The 24,645-nt window shown below is 35.1% G+C and overlaps 4 protein-coding genes across 4 annotated transcripts; 1 reads left to right on the forward strand and 3 right to left on the reverse strand.

Moving 5' to 3' along the window:
• The first annotated feature begins 1,555 nt into the window (after positions 1-1,555).
• Positions 1,556-4,749, forward strand: LOC137826117 (acyl-coenzyme A thioesterase 2, chloroplastic). The gene is made up of 5 exons (XM_068631977.1): positions 1,556-2,094; positions 2,798-2,975; positions 3,205-3,671; positions 4,048-4,176; positions 4,292-4,749. Exons 1-5 carry the CDS (start codon positions 1,684-1,686, stop codon positions 4,502-4,504), a joined length of 1,398 nt encoding a protein of 465 aa, XP_068488078.1. The 5' UTR covers positions 1,556-1,683; the 3' UTR covers positions 4,505-4,749.
• Positions 4,750-5,499: 750 nt separating this feature from the next.
• On the reverse strand, positions 5,500-9,774 carry LOC137824560 (formin-like protein 1). The gene is made up of 4 exons (XM_068630227.1): positions 7,699-9,774; positions 7,273-7,472; positions 6,773-7,017; positions 5,500-6,441 (listed from the first exon to the last, which is right to left on the reverse strand). Exons 1-4 carry the CDS (start codon positions 9,516-9,518, stop codon positions 5,701-5,703), a joined length of 3,006 nt encoding a protein of 1,001 aa, XP_068486328.1. The 5' UTR covers positions 9,519-9,774; the 3' UTR covers positions 5,500-5,700.
• A 2,565-nt stretch (positions 9,775-12,339) lies between these two features.
• Positions 12,340-17,494, reverse strand: LOC137824464 (rhodanese-like domain-containing protein 4A, chloroplastic). Its single transcript, XM_068630115.1, has 4 exons — positions 16,827-17,494; positions 15,556-15,658; positions 14,980-15,225; positions 12,340-12,491 (listed from the first exon to the last, which is right to left on the reverse strand). Exons 1-4 carry the CDS (start codon positions 17,435-17,437, stop codon positions 12,441-12,443), a joined length of 1,011 nt encoding a protein of 336 aa, XP_068486216.1. The 5' UTR covers positions 17,438-17,494; the 3' UTR covers positions 12,340-12,440.
• A 1,069-nt stretch (positions 17,495-18,563) lies between these two features.
• LOC137827120 (TPR repeat-containing protein ZIP4) lies at positions 18,564-23,027 on the reverse strand. The gene is made up of 5 exons (XM_068633334.1): positions 21,619-23,027; positions 20,812-21,001; positions 20,693-20,725; positions 19,561-20,178; positions 18,564-19,404 (listed from the first exon to the last, which is right to left on the reverse strand). The coding sequence occupies exons 1-5, from the start codon at positions 22,932-22,934 to the stop codon at positions 18,781-18,783; spliced, it is 2,781 nt and encodes a 926-aa protein (XP_068489435.1). The 5' UTR covers positions 22,935-23,027; the 3' UTR covers positions 18,564-18,780.
• Positions 23,028-24,645: the final 1,618 nt, after the last annotated feature.

The following is a 24,645-nucleotide window of genomic DNA, read 5'->3' on the forward strand; positions in this document are numbered from 1 at the left end:
TACATGAGTTGGTTTATTGTTGAACCTTTAATTTAAATTTTGATATTAATGCATTTCACACACTAAGCCATGTGAATTTAAGATACAATTTTCTTTACTCCATCACTGATCTTTCTTTATGCAAATTTGTTTCTTATGCAATCACACTTAAAAGTTGTTGGATAAAGTTGGTAAAAGTTAACTACACAAAGCATAACATCCTTCTTATTAAACTTTATGTAGGTAAGATATCTGTATTGTTTCATATTTTGGTGTTTACTTATTTCGGTCTCATAGATGTCAATAAATGGTGGAAAAAAAACAAAAACAATTTATACTAATGTAGATAATAAAATATGGGTAACTAATTTTCTGTCAAGTTTAATTATAACTTGAATATAAAATATGCAATACAATGTCACTTATTAGTTTCCTTAAATTAGTGCTGACTACGAAAAGAGATACTATTATTATCGATACTGTGACAATAAAATAAATACAAAACTTAAAAGGACACTTAACACACACTACGAATTATAAAAATAACAAATAATTAGTATAGACTTGATGAACATAAAGATAGACAATAAATAATAATTTATATTAAATAGTAATATTGTAAAAAGTATTATAAAAATTATAATATAAATAAAATATAATATAATTTCAATATTAATTGTTTTTTTTCAGTTAATTTGTAAAAAATCATATATCTAAAATAATATTTTATATTGTGTCTACTTATGTTTGGCATAATAACCTAACATTACTATTTTGAAGAACAATAACTTTCCTATACTATTACTTTATCAATTTTAGTTATAATTGTTTAAACTAATATGTCAACACTTTTATGATATGTCTGTTGTTTCTCATGTGTGTAGTGACTTGTTCATTTCTTGTCCCTAAAAAATGGATAATAACTTATTAACATACATGCTTTTAACATCAAATTTTTTAGTGTTGAATTATACAATAATTGCTAAAACTGTTAAGGATATTTTCAAGCTAATTATTTTTATAAAAATTAATAAATATAATATAAAATATACTTAGAGATTCGTTATAATTATTAAATTAGAAAAGAAATATGATAGGACCTGAAAGCTAATCTGGTATGCCTAATTCCTTTCAAATTTATGGCACACGCACCATTCACCAGCCTACTATTAATTTTTTAATAAATATTTTTTTAATGAACCAAATAATTTATATATATATATATTCATATTTCTTACATGTCTAATTAAAAATATTTTTATCTGGTCACAAATGATTTTGTACTAGTGTTGTTGTTCATTATTAAATCCATTTAACGTGAAATTATTTTCATTTTCATTTTTTATGCTATTTATATATTTTTATTTGATTACAAAGCTACCATATATACTAATTTTGTTGATTAATAGTTATCTTAACTACTTATAATTAGTTTATTAGTTTATTAGTTAGTTACTGATTTACACTATGTATCATTAAATTAAAAAATAATGTTTCTTAACACATTATTATTATTATTATTATTATTATTATTATTATTATTATTATTATTATTATTATTATTATTATTATTATTATTTCCGAAACATTAGATGTTACCAAACAACAAGTAGAAAAAGGATTGTAAGAAAGAGAGGAAAGTAGAAGAACTGATTCATCCCAATTCAAAGTGGAGTAAACATTCAAAAGACTAAAAAAAATACAATGGATTTGAATTCTTCTCCTTCCAACTACACAATTCCTGTGAATGGAACAATCCCTGTTGCTTCCACCTTCGCCAGCGCCACCGCGGCGATGGAGAATGCTCTGCCGGCGAACGGTTCGGGGGACCGGAAACCCATTGCTCTGTGGCCGGGGATGTACCATTCTCCGGTGACCACGGCTCTGTGGGAGGCGCGAGGCCAGATTTTCGAGAGGCTTCTTGACCCTCCGAGGGACGCTCCTCCACAGAGTGAATTGCTCACCAGAACTCCCTCGCAGAGCAGGACCAGCATCTTGTACAACTTCTCCTCTGATTTTGTGCTCAGAGAGCAGTATAGGGATCCCTGGAACGAGGTCCGAATTGGGAAGTTGCTTGAAGATCTTGATGCCCTCGCTGGAACTATTTCTGTCAAGGTGCACTTTTAAAGTTTCAATTTTTCTTTGTGGTTTTGGGATTTTAAAAGGGTTCGTGGAGTTTTGTTTTTTGGGTATTGCTTCTTATGTGATTAGAAGGTCAATGGTGATGGGGTTGGACTCAAACTGAGGCACTTGTGGTTTCAGATTTTTTTTATAATTATTTTGTGCTGTGTTTTCTGGTTTTTTTAGGTTTTATGGAAAGATTTAAATTCTCGTGTACACTCTAGACAGCTTTTACACGGAAAAACAGTCAAAATTCATGACTGAAATAAACTTATATCATCTATAATTGAATTTGAATGATAGTATAAAGATTCACATAGCACTTTAATTAAATTCTTGTAAGAATCGGGTATCTGGGTAATGTTTGTAATATGACTTCGTTCATTGAGTGTGGTGTAAAGAGGTAAATGGGGATGATAAGGCAGAACTTTTCAAGTTCAAACTAGGTTGTACTTTGATGATTGGCATTTGTGGTGAATGACTTGTTTGTTTTGTAGTAGGTCAAATGTAGTTTGATACTTGTTTGTATTCTGGAAGACAGGAAGTTTTCACATGAACGTTAATTTAAATTTGGAAACCTGAACTGGCATTTACACGTAGTTAAGTGGGGTACTTAACTACATTCTAAATTCTAATGAAGATTTCATTTGATGTACCTATTTTTGACTGTGCTGTTTGTTGTTTGATTGTGGAATAGCACTGTTCTGATGAAGCTAGCACAACGAGGCCACTTATAGTTGTCACTGCTTCTGTTGATAAGATTGTGCTGAAGAAGCCAATTAGTGTTAACATTGATCTCAAAATAGTTGGTTCTGTTATATGGGTTGGGCACTCCTCGATAGAAATTCAACTGGAGGTTACTCAGTCCAATGAAGGTACATTTCTTAGGGCTTATGCGGCTATGACAATATAAGTAGTTGATGGTTTATTCATAACAGTGTACATCATGTTGCATAGACCTTAAATTTCTCCTCGTATCTTTCCACATAAAAATTATACAAACCTTCATAATAGAATCTCATCTTCATTCTTTTTAATATCCTCCAATACTCCTTTTTTTACCAAAATTGCTCCACAACTTATGCCTCGTCAAAATATGCGCAGAGGGCAATGATTCAGACTCCGTAGCACTAACAGCCAACTTCATATTTGTTGCTCGAGACTCAAAAACTGGGAAAGCTGCTCCAGTGAATCGACTTTCACCAGAAACAGATCATGAAAAAGTTCTTTTTGAACAAGCTGAAGCAAGAAGTAATTTGAGAAAAAGGAAAAGGGGAGGGGAAAAGAGAGAGTTTGAGAATGGGGAGAAAAATAGACTCAAGGCCCTTTTGGCAGAGGGAAGAATCTTTTGCGACATGCCAGCTTTAGCTGACAGAAACAGTATTCTTCTAAAGGATACCAGTCTTGAGAATGCTCTAATATGCCAGCCACAGCAAAGGAACATCCATGGTCGAATATTTGGAGGTTTCTTGATGCATCGTGCATTTGAATTGGCTTTCTCAACAACCTATGCCTTTGCTGGATTAGTTCCTTACTTTCTTGAAGTTGACCATGTTGATTTCCTAAGACCTGTGAGTATTTTATCCATTCTTTTACAAATTTCAAAATTTAACTGTTAACATGATTCTGTATCATATGCACAGTTGGCACAATCTTTGATATTTCTATAACCAATTTCAATCAACTACAGTTACAAAAAAATTGTTACAGGAGTTTCAAATTGTTTGAATTGACATCCAAAATCTAGATTCTAGGGTAATTGCGTGTTAAGTTTGTGGAAGTGAGAGAGGGGAAGGGAAGTATTACAGTTTTATAACAGTGTTTTTGGGGTGAAATAAAACCTTTAAGTTGTGATCTTTTGAGTAGTTCTATTCTCGGACCTTATGTGTGCTATACAATTTTCCACACATTCTGCTCTTCTATGTGATAAAATGGACCCTTGAGCAGGTTGATGTGGGGGACTTTTTGCGTCTCAAATCTTGTGTTCTGTACACGGAGGTTCATGATCCAGATCAGCCACTTATCAATGTTGAAGTTGTTGCTCATGTTACGCGACCTGAGTTGCGTTCTAGTGAGGTTAGTCTCTACAAAAATGAACTGTATAAAATACACAATCATTATCAGTTGCACTTTTTCTTCTTGCAACTTCCAAGTTATCAAAGATTGTAATCACCATTGTCCGTTCTTACAGGTATCAAATACTTTCCATTTCACTTTCACAGTGCGTCCAGAAGCCAAGGTGACGAAAAATGGATTTAAGCTTCGAAATGTAGTGCCGGCGACGGAGGAGGAAGCATGCCGCATATTAGAGCGCATAGATGCTGACAACTTGAATGAGTTCTTCAGAACACAAGAGGAAAAACAACAATTAGCTAATAATGTGAGCAGAAGTTCAGAAGATTAGCTCTTACATAATAAATTTCAAAGCCTCATGTTAGAGAGCACTAGTGTGTCTTTTATGTCTAGCATCATGACTTGTTAGAAGGAAATTGGTGCTTAGACAAGTATATGAATCTGAATTCAGTGGGCACTATTGTGCAAGTAGTATGAGGAAAACATAGTTAAGTTAATGAAAGAAATTGTACTATGACTTCTGCTACATTTGTTAAGCATATGAAATGAAGCAAATTATATTATTACTTCTTAGAAGTCTCATTGTATCTTTCACATAGCAGTTATACAAACCATTTTTGTGCTTCTTCATTGTGTCTATTGTAAGTTGATAATAAAATTCTAGGTTTTAAATAAAATCTTAGATTATAGAAAGATTTTTTTTCAGAAAATATTCTATAATAATAAATACTTTTTTAAATATAAATAACATATCATTAAATAAAATTTTATAGGAGCCTTGAAAAAATGAGATTTTAAAAATATATATCTTTGTAGGACTTACAATCCCATGTTATATGCACTGAAAATACTCCAAGGAGGTTTTCTCTATGCAAGCAAAACTAGAATGAGGTTCCAATACCAATCCACAATAATAAGAATTATTGTCTAATTTTATGTTTTCAATCCACAATAAAAGAATTATTGCGTATTAATTTTATACTTGTGACCCTTTTAGTTGTGCTTTTTTATCTATTAATTTCAATATTACAGACGTGACGTTATATATTAAGTTGAATATATTGCTATTCTTGTAGTTATTATTCCTATTTTGTGGATATATTTAATATTGATTTTGTCATCATTATAGTATTATAAATAGTCTTTAATCTCTTTCAAAAAATATTAAAAATTTAATAGGCCCATTTAAATAGAGGTGTTATAATCTGAGTCGCCATAATAAATATCAATTCAAAGAAAATGTATATACAAAACACCCAAGTTCTAACTGAAATTTGTTTGCTTGGAAATAATTGAAAAGCTTTGTACATGCTGCTTACTACAAGCTTATGTAGTAGTAGATATGGAGGCTTTCTCCCCCAAAGAAAAACTTTTACTATATATAAACTGAAGTCTCTTACAAGGATTTTTACAATTTAACAAGAAAAAATAACTTAGAACAATTTTGGCCAGATCAATAAAAAATGAACTGGTACCAGATATTTAGGAGAAGATGCAGCCAAAAAGTGAGTTTAATGAGTGATGTAGCTAAGGTGATCCAGGAAGTGGTTGTGGAAGCATTGGGTTAACTGGCACAGGGAATTTATGGGCTGAACTAACCATGGTTCTCTCATTCATCATTCCAACTTCTTTGCAGACACGGTCAAGAACTGCTACAAAGTCTCTTACAACCATGAAGAGTCTAAATGGATGGGCTTCTTCCTTTGCCAAATTCCCATGAAAATACTCTGTAATCTCCTTCACAAGGGAGGAAGCAACACTTTCTTGAGCTTGAATTTTTGGAATTTCCTCCTCAGCCATGCTGATGAATTTCTTCACTGATTCTGTAAAATTCTCACTGCTTTGGTTTAACTGCACAACCTCTGCTATGGTTGCAATTCCTTTGGAAAGTTTTGACACATCGCTGCTGAGAACTTCGGAATCCATAGCAGCAGCCTTCTTCACATTTGACAGCTCTGAACTCAGGCTTGATACAACTTGTAGGCCAAGCCTCCTACACTTGCCATCTTCGTTCAAACTAGAGCTTGGAGTTTGATTAGTGTCAGAGAGACGTGCACCTTCGGTTCGACTAATTTCTTGTACAACAAAATGCAGCAAAGTGGTTTTGCCATCTGCGCCTTTTACATCAGCCAGCTTGAGAAGTGTATCAAGTTTGAATGCCTCTGCATCCCCACGGTTGGTTCCCACGTTCATGCGGTTCCCAGTTTTAAGTACAGCCTCCAAAAGCTTCAAGAACATTCTACAATGTCGCAGCTCTTCACAGGCAGCCTGGAAAAGCACCGATCAGAAGAGGAAGAAACTTTAAATCATAATATCCAATGTATACAAGAAACATAATTGAATTCTTCTTGGCCTCTTATGAACAAACTATGTTGAAATAAGGCAAGAATAACAAGGAAGGGAAGAGGTAAGACATTGTAGATATATTTTGCTGGAATTGAAATTTCAAATGGTAGTTTTTGAAGTACACTCTATATATGCATCGAATTCCTACCAACAAAGACGTGTATCAAATTCAGAACATCAATCTATCATCTTGACAGCAGCAAGAATAATCCTGAAGAAATGAATAATATCAGTGTGAGATTGATTAGATTACCTCTAGTGTTTGAAAGGATGTTCTAAGATACTCCACTTCAGACTCAAAACTGGCTATGAAAAGCATTGCTTCAATCCTTTTAAATGCGAAGGGTACATCAAGCACTGCCTTCAAAAATTTCTCAGCCAGACCAAGCTTGGTTTGTGACTCATCTTTATGCTCCCTCAATTTACGTTCTTCTTCCTTGCTTGGTGCCATTCTTAGTAAGCTTTCAAGTAATTCTGTTCCAAGTGCATCAGTACTACCTGTAGAGAGGTAAATTGAAATAGGTGCATCATCAGTATATACAACTACATAGTTGAAAGTGGTTATCAGAACTAACTATGGTCCATTAAGCAACTCTTCTGCAACATAATTATTTAAAGATAACCATGAACTAAATTATGCAACTATCTTAGAAGAGATTATCCTGCAAATCTATGCTTTGAGTAAGAATAGAAAATAAGGAATAGAACTAAAAAACCTACTCTGTAACTGAAGGTGGGAATTAGAAAATATACCTTCTGAAAGTGCTTCACACACTTCTTCTATAGTGACATTAAGCGCTTTCAGCAATATTGAAATATTTTGCGACTTTTTAGGATCGAGTATTCTCTCCTCCTGATTTGGCGGGTGAGAAACAGAGTTTGTAGCTGCATCCTTGCCCTTAGGGTTTGGTGTGTTCACTACAAACAACGTTTCAATCATTTTCTCATTCAATCTGCAGCCAACCCAATTCAATGTTACTCAATTCAAGAACACCAATAGCCACATAAACAACAATTATGAACCACTAAATTCCATCCACAAAACAAGGAAAGGGAATTAAGAAACTTCACAGCAAAACACCATCTTGAAATCATCACATCCAATTTGGGTAAAATAGCAAACTGATATCTAAAACTAAAAGGCTAAAAATTTAACAAACGTTAGGGTTAGAATCTTACTTAAATGAACTGGACTTCATCTGATCCCACACCATTTCACGTTCAGAGCTTGTTCTCACTTTGTCCCAATGCAGGGGCTTCAATTTTGGTCTACCAGTCTCTTCAATTTCCCTCAAACTCCCCGGCAACTCAACATTGGTTGCTTGGTTTTGCAACACAAAAGGCCTCGAAGGAGGCACCAATTCCGGTGGCCTTGACACGGGTTGACCAACCGGTGTTGACGGTCCCGGCGCTTGAACTCCCCACTGCTTCCTCTGCCGTGGCAATGGCGGCGGTGGTGGCGGAGCAGGGCCTGGAATCTCCCAGTGCTTCCTCTGTGGCAAAGGTGGAGGAGCTGGAATGCTTCGAATTTCATCAAACGGTGTTGTTATTGGCATTGACAGTACAGGAATGCTCCAGTGTTTTCTCTGCGCGCCAAAAGAACCTCTTTCGGTTTCCGGTGAAGAAAGCAGGGCGGGTGACAAAGGCAACGATGACAAGCCAGGTAACATTAGTCCGTCGGAAACACTCGACATTCTCGGAGACTGATCGAAAGTGTGATGACGTGTCACGTTCTCCGGCGAAGATGGAAGAGAAAAAGCGGAAGACGAAGAAGCATTAGATAGTCTCTGTGGTGGCGGTGAAGATAATGCATTTTCATTTTTCTCCAGTGTTCCCTCGTGTAATGATGATGGTGCTGCATCTGCATGTGCACATGCACTTAATGCATCGTTATCACGTTCAGCAAAAACCCTATCTGGTGTTGAGCACATCGAAGAAGAAGAAGAATGCACGTGCTGGTGGTTGTAATTCTCCGGCGATTTTGGCAGCGTGTTCCCATAACTCGAACTCGCCCGCGGCAGCAAGTTCGTGATAGACCTTTCCGGCGATCCGGAAGAAGAGGAAGAACGCGAGCTAGAGGTCACGCTTCTATCGGCGGCGAACACTCGCCGTGACACCGATCCGGTTCCGCCGGAGCCTCCCAACGACGAACCTCTCGGCGAGTAAAACTCGTCTTCGTCCTCCTCCGCTGTCATGAAACCCGCCTCATCGCGGGGCGCCGGCGGAACCGAAAGCTGCCGCGCGAGCGGCGGAAGCGGCCGGAGCTCCGGCGATTCCATTTTCCTGTCACCATCGCCGACTTCGGCTTCCTCGACCATGTGAGAGTTCACGACGGTGCCCAGGTAGAGAAACTCGGAGCTGGCGGAGGACGTGTGCCGGAGCTTGCGTGTTTCAACGGAAGTTTCGGCATTGCGGCGGAGCGGGCGGAGGCCGGTCTCGGAACGGAGTACTTTGCCAGCTGGGGAGGGGGGAGCGTTCCGGCGGCGGCGGTAACAGACGAAGGTGGAGATGGAGATAACGAGTGCAGCAGCGACGACGGCGGAGAGAGCGACTGGGAGGAGTTTGTTGGAGGAGGAACTGGGTTTTGGGGAGTGAGGGAGAATGAGGGAGGAGATGTTGGCAGGAAAGGAGGCAAAGGTGATCGGAGAAGGAGGAGGAGGCGAAGAAGGGTATAATGGGAAAAATGGTGATTGTGTTGTTGTTGTGGTTGCTGTTTCTGGTGTGGTGGTAATGGTGGTAGTGGGGATGGTGGATGAAGAAGGGTATTTGGGTTTTTGTTTTGAGGCTGAAGGAGAAGGATGAGGAGGTGGTGGTTTTGGTGGTTGAGAAGGAGAAGGATGAGAAGGTGGTGGTTTTGGTGGGTCAGAAGGAGAAAGAGAGGTTAAAGGAATAAAGGGTTCATGGAGGATCCTTCTGTTGAAGAACAAGGGTTGTGAAGAAGCCAATGCACACAACAAAAACAAGTAAAAGAAGAAGAAGAAGAAGGAGGAGATTTGCATTTTCTGTGTTGTGTGAAGTGAGTGAGTGAGTGGATGAGTGAGAGAGAAAGAGAAAGAGAGTGAGATATGTAGTTATGGCAGTGGGGACTTTTGGTGCAGAGAAGAAAGAAAGAAGAGAGAGTGTGAAAAGGTTGAATTTATGAAGAGATGAAAAGGGTGTTGCATACAGCTAAGATTCTCTTGGTCGTTCTGTTTCACTACTTGAAGCTTTTGCACTTCCACTGTTCCATACTCTATGCTTATGGAACTTCTTCACACTGTGTTTGAGTTGGGTGATTTAATTTTAGTGCATGCCACTACTACAACCCAATCATTGTTTCACCTTTCTCTTTCACTTTTTTTCCTATCTTTTTTCTTTCCTTTTAACCTTTTGACATTTTTGGTTAATTGGTACATGGAAACAGTGTCACAGGCCACACTGATGAAGATTTTTGTAGGAATATTTGGTATGCAACATTCACAGTTCTTCCTTCAGTATGAGGACAACCAAAGTAATTTTCTAATCTTGAGATTTGAGTTGCTTTTAGAATGAGTGTTCAAACAGATAAGAGTTATGTACTTAATGGTACAGTGTAAATTTAATATTTCATCGGATTATAACCCAATATAAACTTAATTAGTATGTAAAAATCCTAAATGCTTGAACAGAACCTACACTTCAGTTGACAGAGTTGAATTAAATTTAATTTTAATGGTAGTTTTTAATTGTTTGTGAATGTTAAATCTTTTACAGCATAAAAAACAGATTAGCCGTATCAAAATTATTATTAAAAAATGAATCGAAATAAATATAACATACGAATTATGAATGGAAATTAATACAGTAACATTTAATTCTGATGTTGCAATTCATTTACTGTATCTATAAATTCGTATTGTTTTTCCTAAGATTTGTTTTTACAAATCATAATTATATAAGTAACACCAGACATTCAAACTTAATTTAATTAAACTAACCAACTTTCCATGAGTTGTATAAATACTTCTCATAAGTACTTCTCAGCATTTCTCATAATCTTTTAATTATTAATGTCCATATTTTAACTAAAATTTGTTGGTTAATCTTTCCCTTCATTTAAAAAAAACAAGAAATGCAATATTATTTTAATTTTAATAAAATATTTATGATTTTTTTATTGCTACGTTACCATAAATACATCTATATGATGTAATTAAAAACTAGATGGAGAATAAATATATAAATGAGTAAAAATAGTTAATGTTTAAAAATAACATTTAAATACAAATAATTTTAAAATGTCAATTATAGTTTATATACATTTTTCACCATTAATCCTCTGAAGTGTCTCGTGATGAGACTCGTAGCTTCAAAACGGACAATATATCAAATGCATTGATTGATTCTAATAATGTTATCTCAAAAAACTTAAAATTGGAATATTAACACCGTCTATGAAAACAAAACGAGATTAAAAAACGAATCCTCTTTCCTAAGAGAATGGAACACGAAATTCCAAACTTCAAAGCAGACAATATTTTAAATATACCCTAATAATACTATCTCAACAAATTTGAAATCGAAACGTATAGAGAATATAATATTAGATAAAAAGATGTGATAATGATAAAGGATAAAGTTTAAGGAAGGTTAAGATTCTATGTTATTCTTATTTGTCTTGTTTTCGTACTTCTATAAACATGTTGAAATAACAAAACAAAAATGCATTAAGAAACAGGATAATTGATGTTAGTTTAAAAATGGTTATTATAATGGTGATGCAGGGATTATATTCGGAAATGAAAAGTGTGAAATTGTAATTTGATTAGAGACAAAAAAAGATGGACTTTCGGTGTTACTCTGACGCGGCGCATGAATTAAAAAAATCTCAAGTCCTTAAAAAGAAGAGATGGAAGCAGTATTTAGTTTGACAAAATGACAAGAAAGAAAGCCAAAAATATACAAACTTCCTTAAAGTCCGGGGAAACATGTTTCATTGACCATGATAAGGATGGTGCAGTGAAAACCTGTAATTTTAAAATAAGGATGTTTTTCACTATTTTTCATTATTGGTCTCACCAAGTAAATTTTTGAACCAAATGATTAACACGATAAAGTGGTGATTAAAAGTTGGAGTATTTTATTAGGGAAATGTAAAAAAAGGTCATAAAAAAGTCATATTAACATCTTTTAAGAAAGCATTGGTCCCTTTATTTTTCAAATCAGGTACACTTTTTTTCCCTTTAAATAATAAAAGTCTCATGAAATAAAATGCTTGTGGATTATAGTGTTTTCTTTTTACTTGTGGGGTAGCAGTAAGCCTACCTCATTAACCTTATGCTATGTTCATTCTTTTGGTGGAAGCTTTAAAATACTTTCATCGATACAAAAAAGATTTTCCACTGTTGAAAGTTGCCTCCTCCTATAAAGATAAGGACATAAAGGAATGATTGAATGAAAACACAGAATAGACACAGTAAATCCATTTTAATCATTCATGCGTAAGTTAATTTTAACTTATAAAAATTTAATCAAACTTTTTTCTCTTATTTTTCACTTCTAGAATAAGATTATGGAAAAATTCATTCAAACAATTATTCGTAATCATTATTATATGTTAGTTCGTAGATATTATGAATGTCCACCGTCTTTAATTTTTGTCCTGACAAAGATGCAAACATTTAGTAATATTTTTCTTCATTTTGTTCTCTTCTTTTTTTGGCCAGTCTCCTAAACTAACTAATTCACTTTCATTGTTGATGTTGCCAAAATTTTGTTCAGAGTATAAATACTAAACATCCAGATTGATTCTGCTTGTGCAGTGTTTGATGATTACGTATTTTACATCCTAAAATTCAAAAGTAGAAAAAGAATGATTGTGAAATTAGAAATAAACAATTTAAGAGTACCAAATTGTATTTCTGCCATACAAACGTCAGTTAAGTATGCTATAACCAACAAAACTATTGTGGCTTTGATGGAGTTGGAGATGATGGTGGCTTCAAATCCGGGTACTGCAAATGAGAAAGACAAAAATTAGGAGAATTTTTATTTCTAAAACATAAAATGTAAGAAAACAGTAGTACACACACTTCACAAGTATTGATGTTTACTGTGGCTCTGTTTCATGTTTTCAAATCATGCAAGCAAATATCTTAATAACAAAATCAATCAAATTTATAAAAAAAAGATTGACATCTTCCATTTTTAGCATATATAAAAGAGAACACACATGTACTGACAAAGTTGGAATCACCATTGTGGGAACCAGTCTATACTCCAATGGACCTTTCCATCCCAAATCAGCTAAATCAAGTTCATTCTTATATTTTCATATTGACACCACCAATTGAGATACACAAAGTTCTGTGCATGTGATTGCTTGAGATACAATTACTATCAATATTCAACACTTCAATCTAAAGGTATGATTTCTTCTCACTATTTAAAAATATTGCATAACTGTTAACTACAAACGTAGATAGCCATAACTTCTGAATCTTGAAGGTTGTTGTGAACTTGCATCAGAATAGAGAGAAAATTAAAGAGCAAATTAAAAGCACGCAAATGATTCCTCTTTTATTTTTATATCCAATAAGGTTGCTATAATTGATATGATATCAAACCATCAGAATTACAATGTTCTTTCCAACTATCATATGCACCCATGAGTCATGGATGCAACTACTTATACTCAGCTGGCTTGGAACGCTTGTACTCCCTTTCTTAATATCTAAAAACAATTGAGACGGTTGGGTAGGGTACTTTGAAATTTGAATTATGACATTAAATGATAAATAAAGTTGCTGCCACTGCCACGATACCAGTGGGTTGTAGCATAACGAGGTGCAGTTAAAAGGTAAAAAGAACAGGTCAATAAGTTACTCCATCATTACTACCAATCAAGGTGGTAAAAAGCATGCTTGGAATCCCAGTGGAGTAAGAAAAGGCCCATCAAGAGAATTACTTCCCAGGATTCTTTTAAATTCCTGGAAGGAGGGTATTCACTATTCGATTAGCCTCAAGACACCAGGAGTAACTTCATCAATTCTGTGTCTTTTAAGTTATTCATATCTGTTTTGTTTTTATTTTTTATATACCTATGATCTTTGCAAATGATGAACTGGAAAATCATAGAGAGGCTAAAATTATATTCTCTAAAAACAAGAATGAAAATAATTGGGAGTTTTTGACATTTTAATATATTTGCCCCCCTCCCCCACACGTCAGTAGTTAGTTCTGCCGATGGGACATTGGTGGATTTGGTAAAATGCTAATTGCTAACAACCCTATAGATAATCGTAGGGATTTGTATTCAGAATCTTTCAGTCTTACTGTTATCATTTCTGATATGAGAGGTTTATAAACTGCCAAAGCTAATTCAATATATCCCGCTTAAACCATTTTCTATCATCTTCTAACTCATCATGACTCGAGATATTACTTCAATCATTAAAAGGATGCCACAATGTTGTCCAGCCAAAAAGGGAACAATGATGTAGCTCACTGTAACCAAAGGAAAGAAAGAAAAGCTAACTGAGGCATAGTGAATAGCCCACAGGGTTTCGTTTAATGTAAATAGGGATAAGACCCCCAAAGGAGGAAAAAGGTAAAATGGGTTTCTCAGACATCACACTCATTAGCCATAAAGAAACTTGAGTACTCGAAAGTTAAAATATTGGGATTGCATTACTTTCCAACATGATTGATAGTGAAAATATTTTTTGAGAGTATTTCAATACTATATCAACATACCTCAACTGTGTTTTCCTAGGATCAGTTGTCATGTTAATCAGTACAACAAAACAATGGACCTAAAACACCAGTTGCAAGGCTCGTGCGGTGGAAGATATAGCACAGATGCTTAAACGAAGAAATAGAGATACATTGAAGTGGAACAATAACAAAGGTATTAAGATCTAAAAAATATAATACCAACAAATAGATGCTGAATACAAATCCTTAATATTATTTATACTGGGGTTACTTGCACAGTACTAAACCTAGTCCAATCTTTCAAAGCCTAAATAACCTTAAAGTCTACACCTCATTAAAACATTGCATTCTTGTCATTTGGCAACTAATTATTCAGAAATCACATTAAATTCAAAACAAAATAAACTGCAACAAATATGTATAACTAGATTAGTGAAGAAGTTGTTCCTGCATTTAAGCCAACCTGATATATATGCAGACAAACACATTAAGCCAAAGTGTGAAAATTTGTGAGTAAATTTCTGAAAAGAATGAAAACTATTGGCATAATTAATTTGGCCTGAACATTGATGTTATCAGTGTGAACCCAAATACAATACACTTTTGCCACAGTAATAATTTCACAGTAACACATGAGCTGAATAACAGTAATTTGGAACAAATTTGAGTTGCATAAGCATAACTCATCGATCAACATTAACTAATTGACTGTTCTCAATTTAACTGTTAAACATACCCTTTTAGAACATGAAGAAACAAGATACGAGAGAGTTGAGGATAACATACATTGGGATAAGGAGAGGAGGACACTACAGCCCCAGTTTTCACTTCTGGAATAGACTCTGCAGAACTTTTCACATTACCATTGTCCACCTTTTGGTTTTCAACAGGGGAGATCTCTTGGGATAACGAACTCTTATTTTTACTATCATTTTGCTGGATACGTCCATTTCCATTTGTATTGAGTTCCTTTGAAGATTTTACCCTTTTCCTTATATGCACAGAAGGGGGCAAAAGGGAATCCTGTATAGCCTGCAACCATGAAGACTCTTTTACCTTACTTTGAACAGATTTTCTGTAACAGATTCGTAAACTCCTTTTTTGGCATCAAGTTTAACTGAAACTGAATTACCAAAAATTTTATTTTTGAATCCACTACTTAGATATTTCTAATACTCTGAAGAGCAAGAATCTTGTATAGCTCTATTATAGGTGTTTTGATAGAGACAATGAAGAAAACCAACTTACAACCAATTTCAAAGGTTTTCATAATGTTAAGAAAAAATGTATAGAATGTAGACAGATGTTTGTTCTTAATTTCTGCAAAACAAACACAAGTGAAAGAGAAGAGAATGGCCATACCATCCAACCTTGCTCGCCTCTAACTCCACCTTTGATTGCATAGGCCTCTTTGAAACCATTCTTAAATAGTAACTCGGCAACTTTCATGGAATTATCATCAAAACTACCTTACACTCAAAAAGAGAATAGGGTGAGAAATTCTGCAGACATGTATAGTCTACTGTTTAAGAAATTATATTATTCTCGTTAACAATAAGATTCCTTTGTTCTTAGTCAGAGCTATATTGTAAACAGATTTTTTTTCCCCAATAAGATAACATAAGTGAAGTGTCCAGACAAAAGCTGTAATTCAAACAAATCACTCAATTGTAGGAAAATGAAAATGAAAAGTTGCAGATGGGCAAGAGCTCTCCAGGCACTTTCCAAGCCAGATAACCACAGTTTGAATGAGTCCTCTATTCACTCCACAGGAGTATAATGAATCATGAAATGGGGAGATCTTTTCAAAAGAATCAAAGTAGATAGTAGCTATCTATCAAGTGCAAAGTCAACAGAAAAAATTCTCATTCAAATAAAACCAAGTCAAGGGAATAATGGTGAGGAAACTGGATTGCTGCCACATTAAAATGTATACCCACTACCCATATTACATAGCACTGTATAATGTATCTTGTTCAAAATGGCAAAATTAAATTTTGTAGAGACATTTATTATGTCCCGGTATGAGGAAAGCAAAACACAAAATAATGTCAATTAATCAGTCAAATAACTTCATTCAGATTTCCTTTCTTCAAGCTTAATTGCCCTTTCCAGTTAAATTCAGTACATACTCGCTTTAAAATTTAAAAGGGAAATACATAAATCATATCCAATTACTTTCACTTAGCATCTCTTAAAGATGAACGGACTTTTATAGGAAAACATCAATACCATTCCAGTATATGCCAAATTAAACAATCCAGAATATCCACTTTTGCTCTAAACTTCTAAACACAAATGTCGGCTTCTTTTCTATGAAACAGAATTATTATCTAGTTTCCTTTTTCCACTTCAATAACACACACGGTTCAGAATTCAACTTCACAGAGAAAACAATGCTTTAAACCGCGTGTTCGAGATTTCATGTTAACTAACATCACTAAAATAGCGTATATAAATGTTCTCATCCCAAGGATTAACGTTTCAACTCTTCAGTTCATCGCAAACTTTATGGCAGATCAAAGTAGTGTGCATAAATAGGTATTTCAGAATGAGCTACGTCCAATGCAAAATTCCAAGATCATTGCAACATGAAATACTATTCTCTCTCCCATTCTCTATTTTTTATTTACCTGTCCAAAACACAGAGAGCAGTGTTCGACGCGTCCTTGAACCTCCCCAACACCTTCTTCACAAACTCGTCTTCATTCCCACCATCAGTGAACTCAACATGCACCACTTCCTTCTCAATAAATTTCAAATTCGGCGACCTCATAAACCTCACGCTCTTCTCATCCCTTATGTCCAACAGCTTCGAGCTCGGATCATCGCGGAGCCTCCTGAAGGCGTCAATCGCCGACACGAACTTGCACTTCTTGAAATACTCCTCCGCCAGCGGAATCGCCACCAGCCAAATGAAGGCGCAGCCGGCCACGAAAAAGGGGTACCGGTTGAAGAAGCCGTCGATGGAAACCACAACGGACTCAATGTTGATTTTGCCATCGTCGACGGCGACGTCAGCTAGGCACGGAAAGGGAGTGAAGAGGTTGAAGAGGGTGAATGAGAAGAAGGGTTTTGCTAATGCATTGGAAGAAGGTATTTGGAGTGAATGGGGTTGAAAAGGTTGAATTGTGGAGTGTTCTGGGTTGTGGGTTGAGAAATTAGAGAAGCTTTTGAAGGTTTTGAGCTTGTGGGGTTTTCGGGAAAGTGGATAAGGAGAGAGAAGAAGAGAGAGAGAATCCATGAGAGTGTGGTTTTGCAGAGACACACTCTTCTCCAAGTTATTCACTATCTTCTCACACCAACCTTCAAATTTATATTCAATTTTTATTTATAGTAATAAACTTTTTAAAACCTGCATTAAATCTACTTATTATTCAATATATTTTTACTCTAAATTCACATACTTTTAAATTATAATTATTTAAGACTATGAAAGAAGGAAGATGGAGAAGGATATGTTAGTCACGGAGAATACTATGGAGGACAAATTTTTAAACTAAAAGTACAAAAGAAAATAATTAAAAGGTAAAGTTGTTTGAATTAAAAAATGAGGGAAAATTTTATAACTAATTTGATTGACTGATTGAATCTAGTTTATATATATTTAAAAAATATTTTTTAAATTAGTTTGATGTAAAAACAATTTTTAAATGTAATTTGATATAAATATAAATAAAAGATAAAAGAAATTTTAAATTAAAACAAAAATATTTATCAAATCATAATAAGTAAGAAATTATATTTTAAAATAATAATATAGCAGAGTAGATTGTTTTATAAACTATCAAAATTTAAATTAATTTAATTTAATTTATTTACAATTTTAATACTATTATAATATATATATATATATATTATGTTTTTATTTTTAAAATGTTTTATTTGAATAAAAAATTCAAAATTTTAGGATTTTAAATTTTTATTTGAATAAAATATTTCAATTACTAATTATCAGTAAACACAACAATTGAGAAATAGTTTTGTTCTATATAGGAACATATCTAATAAATTTTGATTTTATTAATTGAGGAATTGCTTTATTAAATGATAAAATGTCCATAATAAAAAAATACTAATGTCAATATTGATTGAAAAATAATTTTAAATTATATTTTGATGAAGGTTGTTAAAAAACAACCTTAAGCAACTTCAATTGAAAATAATATACTGATATTAACAAAAGAAATAGTATTTCACATCAACAACAAAATTTGTTAATATTAATGAAAATTAATAGTTCGGTAGTTGAAGAAAAACTTTCACTTGTATCTAAACCTATAAACTATAAAACATCTATTTGGATCTAGAAAGTCCAGTGTTTCGACTCAACATTTAAACAAACAGATACACACTTTGAATAATATGGAAACCCAGAAAAGAAAACCCCAAGATTTGAATGGGAGTAGCTTTTTTTTACAGAAGAATAGAAGTACTTGAAACCTGCTCTTGTAAAACTTACAGAAAATTACCAAAACGAAATTCATTACCAGATGTTTTCTACAATATACACTTTTCTGAACTTATTTCCTGTACAAAATGTATGAATTCTATACTTCTAGAAACCGTATTTGAGATTCATGTGTATCAAGGTTCTTTATTCAAATTACCTAGGACTTCTTCCATGCATGCTTTGTAAGCTTCCATGCCTGGAACATGCTTTGCAATGTCCAAGCCAACAGTCATCCATTTCTTCCCTGCTTCAATCTGGCCCAACTTCACTGGCACTGCTGCTCGGTTCCATGCAGTCATGGCAAGCCACTTTCCTTCTTCAATTGGATATTCATCTTCCTTTAAACCAACCATTATCCTATAGGCTTGCCTGTACATGCCATACACAAGATCATCATCAGTATCACCCTTGTAAACGCTAGCCATGGATATAAGCTTGCGCATCACAAGAGCAACATTTGGATAATCTGGAACTGGTGATGATAGGAAAGATGAGAGGCATTCATTTAAAGCAAAGGAGGCTACTTCGTGATTCAACCGTGGTGCCTGTGAGGCAGAGAGACCAATTTGGAGGAGGTGATGGGGTTTGCAAGCCTTTGAACTGGCAAAGTTTCTCACATTGAGAAATTGTGACCCTGGGTCATTCAGCCTGCCTTGTATATCATAAGCACAGAAAGTGTATATGAAAAAAAGTTCAGGCTCAATGGTATTACTTTGGTCATTGTTAACTGAGCTCCTGGCCATATTTGATTTTATCATCTGCATCCACACAAAATGGGAGCAAGAAAATGATCAAGGGGATTGAAAACTAAAATATAACCTAAAAAAATTACTTTGATACCATATTTTATGCATCATGACAATCTAAAAGACAAATGCATCAAGCCAAATGAATTTGGTGCTACATGTTCATACCTGAACTGCTCTATCTAGCAAGTGTAAAGCTTGCTTGACTTCAGTTTCTGACATTGGAGTCTTCCTTTCAAACTCTAAAGCTATCATTGATGATACAGAAAGCACTAACGATTTACAAACCATGACATTGTTCTCATCATCGGACCCCTCAACTAGGGCATAAAAATCAGAAGCCAGTTTTAAGAACTCAGCTGATAATTCATAATTCTTATCCTGCCCCGTTTTTGTACCATAGTTCCATGAAGTCATAGCAAACCAATTCCGTTCCCGTCTGCCAACATCCTCTTTCCCAAAGAAGAAATCGGGACCAATCTCTGATGCTCGAGAATGGGCATGTTTTAAGAATTTGATAACTTGCTGCTCGTTACCTGGTTCTTGAGAGAGGACTGTCAGCAAGGTGCGCACAACTGTTACTTCGGCTGTGGGCATGGACTTTCCTGAAGCGTAGAAGTTTAGCATACTTGATAGAGAGGCAACAGCAACAGGTAGAGCATGACATGCAACAGCTTCATGCGCTGAAAGTGAGAGAAAATCTGGTTGAAAGTCAAGGCACGTTGTCATGGCTTCTATTTGATCAATAGCACCTTGGTGGTCATTCTTTTGGAGATAAATTTTGAACTGAGTTAAAACAAGTAAATGTCAATGTAAGTTCACATGTCATTTCTGTTGCAAACGTGTTTCTATAATCCTAATGAGATGCAAGTGGGGTTAGTTTCAACCAGCTAAAAGCAAAATTAATTTTAATTAGAATAGATATTGAATTAAATATATTATGTTTGAATGTTTTTATTCTATCAAGTTAGTAAAACAAGACAACTAGTTAAGATTTGTTAAGTAAAATTCAATTTTGAACTTGTATCAATTCACCCAATATTAAGTTAGCTGATATTTTAAAATGTTTTTTATTATTTAACATAATTCCAAACGTGTAGGATAGCATTATAAATTTGTATGATGTGTGATGTATGCATATGGATACAAACAAGCACCAACACACGATTATTAATCATATTTCAATGTGATTTTGGATAGTTCAACATGAATTCAAGGGATAGCCTTATAAATTATATGATGTTTTATATACATACGGATACTAAAGCACCAACACACACTCGGTGAGAAGAAAGTGTACCTTAAGAAAAGCACAGACAACGTTAGGCTCGAGCTGCAGAGATACAAAAACATTGATAATATTTCATATTTGACTGAAAAATTAGTGCAACAAATTCAAAACTCTGTCAATAACAATACCTTTCCAGCCTCGTTGATGTATTCTTGGGCACGATCCAGCTGCAGGAGACCAAGGTGGCAGAGACACAGAACTCTATAGCCCTTTGCTCGAAGTATTCTGTTCTCTGTATCATGTGCAATATATAGCATTGATTTTTCAAAGAGTTCCGCACTGGTCTCATAATCTTTTGTTTGAAAATTATCGGCACCACTGCAAATCACATTAAAATATTGAGATCAGTAGCTTCATTTGGAGAGAACTTCCTAGTTAATGCAAAACGTTACGGAACGCAAATCTGGATCAGGCAAACGGTAAACCCCACAGCATGTGCATTTTATTTTTACCAAGGTAAAATCAATAATAATTTAGCCATAAAATATCACATCTAAGAATCAGAGTATAAGAAGTTGCTTATGTTCCTATTTTGACTTTGTAGGTACTCAACATAAAGGCAATCTTGCTTGAAGTGCAATCAAGCATGAAACGGGGCCACCTCTTCGAACAAAAATTCATACCCTAATTAACCACTAGGTGAAACTACTTCCTAATCTCCAATGCCATGGTGTCTTTATGTCCTTTAACATTAGTTCAATCACGAAGCTATCACACTTAGTTGGCAATTTGACCACCAACAATAACTTCTATTCCATTATATTCAACCATACTAAATATTTTCTTAAGAATACATTTAAGAAGATAAAACAGAAAGATAAAATAGACAAACTGTTCTAAATTTGAAGTTTGCACACCCCACCGTGTCACATTGCAAAACTCACAAACTTTAGTATTCAAAGCAAATTAGGAATGAAAGATTCAGGAAGCTATACCAATTCCATAGAACAGCATGCATTGCCACTCTATCCTTAGCAGCATCTTGTCCTGCAAAGAGAGCCACCACCCTCTCATCTGACACAAGTTCGGCAACGACCTTAGCCCTCACTCTCCCCCCTTCCCCGCCACCACCCGCCACCCTATGTGCCACCCTCACCGCCGCGCCAGCACTAATATGACACCTTCCCAACAGCCCCAAGAACACCCCCTTCGCCGTCTCCGCTCCAGCTGTCCCTGCCGCCGCAAAATACGCCTCCACCGCCGACACCCAAACCCCCTCCGGAATCCCCCTGTCAATCACCATACCCCGCAGCTCCCTCTCCGCCTCACCGTGCCTCCCCAACCCTAACCACGCCTTCATCGCCAACACCGAAAGACTCGGATGCTCGTCACCGCCATCATTCGAGTCTCTCAAAACCTTCACACACTTGATCACACTCTCATATTCCTCTTTCTGCAAATGAATCGCTGCGATAAACCTAAGCGTCTTCCACCTCAACCCTCGGATCTCTACCTTCTCTTCCCGTGTTCGCGCTGTATCGAATCCCTTCTCGCAAGTTTCCAACGCCTCGTTCATTAGCTTCAGTGCCTCGCGATTCGCGTCCGCGCCACTGTTCAACAGCGCGCGTTTTCCAAACGCCATGAACTGCTTCGCGAGATCCGCGTAGTGGTTGCACGAACCGAAGAGGAAGCTCTTGCTCCGGTTAAGCAGCGCCACCGACAGGCTCGAGTCCCGAATCTCCCACGCTGTTCGGGACCGAGCCAGGTTCAGATCCAGCAACAGTTTTCTCTCTCCAGCGTCGACGATTGAATTGATGTCAAGCTTCGAGACCATATCAGTGGCGCGCTCGAAGCACTTCGCAGCGAGATCAAATTTTCGGAGGTTGTGCCATATTAGACCGGTCTTGTGGTAGAACGACGCCGATTTTATCGCAGGAGAGGGAACACCGGCTACTTCTCCGGCGATAGAGAGGAGGTCGGCGGCGATGTGTCGGAGTTCGGCTTGGCTTTCGGTAGTAGCTGATGAGGAACGGATGGCGGTGGTGTTGGAGATGTCGACGCATGCGTTCCAGAGGCGGTAGCTGAGCTTCCAGATCTGAAGCTTCAACGAATTCGAAAACGGAGCGAATTGACTCAGCTGAGTCAGACATTGCCTGAGATCGTAGGTAGTAGTTTCCGGCGGTGGTTTGTCGGCGGTGAGCGTTTCGAGTTGCTTGACAATTGCTTCGATATGGGATAGACTACGATTGTTAGCCTCCGTCTCTCGTTGGAGTGGCCGGAGCTCCGGCGAGGATATCTCTGCAATTCTCATTCTTTTGGCGGGAAAATTTGAAAGGCTGGTTTTTCGGTTTTGTCTTTTGTTGTTTTCTTTTTTTGTACAATTTACCTTTCATCTTGAAATTGCAATAGATAGACAACATTTTTTAATTTAATAGATTATTAATGGATAGTAAATTTATTAAAATATATTTTTGAAATTATTTTTAACTAGTTCATAATATGCGTAGAACTAAATTGTTATTGTTTTACAAATGAAACATTTATTTTCAAGGATGAAGTTTTTAGTGATTTTAGTTTTACTTTGCATTTTTCATTTCCTTTTTATTTGGAAATCAAAATAATTTCATAGTTTTACTTCAAAATGCCTAAATTTGTTTTTACTATATTATATGAAATACAAATAATTATTTTAGAAAAATTTACCACGAACAACCAAAGATTTTAAATCTTCTTTGTATATAAATTAAAATATGTTTTAAATGAAAGTGTTTCTTATGGATAAATATTCAATAAAGTTTTTATAGTAACGATTCTTAATGAGATGGTTCGGTTGAAATTTGGGTGTGTTTCAATTAGTTTTCTTCAAATTTTAGTGATTCAATTTTTAGGAACTCCACTGCATAAAATACTCTGACGCTTGAGTGAGTAACAACATCAATATTAATACAATAACATAATTATGTAAGAGTTTATAATAAATATTTCAAAAAAAAATTTGTTAATTTTACAAATCTTCCCACATTTTAGATCGAAAGGGAACACATCCAACTTGGATCAAATCGGACACTTGACAGAGTAAACGTTTTTAAGAAATTTTTTTAATCTCTTATAATTTAAAAGTTTTTCAATCTTACATGTATAAAAAATATTTTTACATTATTATCCAATAAACAAATAATAAACTTGTTGAATTTTACAAAGTAATATGTATAGCATGATTTTTTTAGTTCACCGTGAAATTCATTCTGTCCGGTATGAAATAATACTTTTAAATAGAAATTCAATATTTTAAATTAAATTACGAGTAAATTTATTTTTTAATCTTTAAGAATACAAACACTTTTGGAATTTTTGTATTATTTTAATTCCTATAAAATGTAGATATAATTTATGTATTGTTGTTATTAATCAGACGTGTTAACGAACTTTTTATTTTATCTTTCTATTTGTAGTCGTTATTATAATTTTGTGTTCTCCAAGTTTAAAAGTGGTTTTCTTTATCCTTCATGCCTCAACTACCATATTTTTTATTTTTCATTACTTAAATATTAATATTGTGTTTGTTTTTAGGTATGTACTTTTCACATAGACAGAAAGAGGTAGATTAGTGTTGTTTGTTTCAACTATTTTGAGAAAAAAATAAAAGACGAAAATGTGGAAGAAAATCAATTTTGGTCACTCTAATGTGTGAGAAGAAAAACACAAGAAATTGGAGAATAGGTTTTTAAGGTTTTACGCTTACTTTCTCCATATTAATGTATATTTCGCAAGTTTTTATTCCTTTAAGCTTTGGATCATGTGCATGGCAAATAATCTTTTACCAATGACTAGTAACATGGTGACCTTACAAAGTTGTTTGAAAATGTGTGAACAAAATGCTCCGTTGTCCCTTCTTACTTGGTTTTTTATCATGAGTTGGTGTGGTAGTTTGGGTGAATTGTGTTTTGTTATTGGGTTGGTTAGAGTGTGAAATTGTTCCTGTGTTGATAAAATTAAGCTCTCTGTGTTCATGTGAAGATCAA

The sequence above is a fragment of the Phaseolus vulgaris genome, chromosome 8 (genome assembly GCF_000499845.2).
Source record: "Phaseolus vulgaris cultivar G19833 chromosome 8, P. vulgaris v2.0, whole genome shotgun sequence".
NCBI classification, from domain to species: Eukaryota; Viridiplantae; Streptophyta; class Magnoliopsida; order Fabales; family Fabaceae; genus Phaseolus; species Phaseolus vulgaris.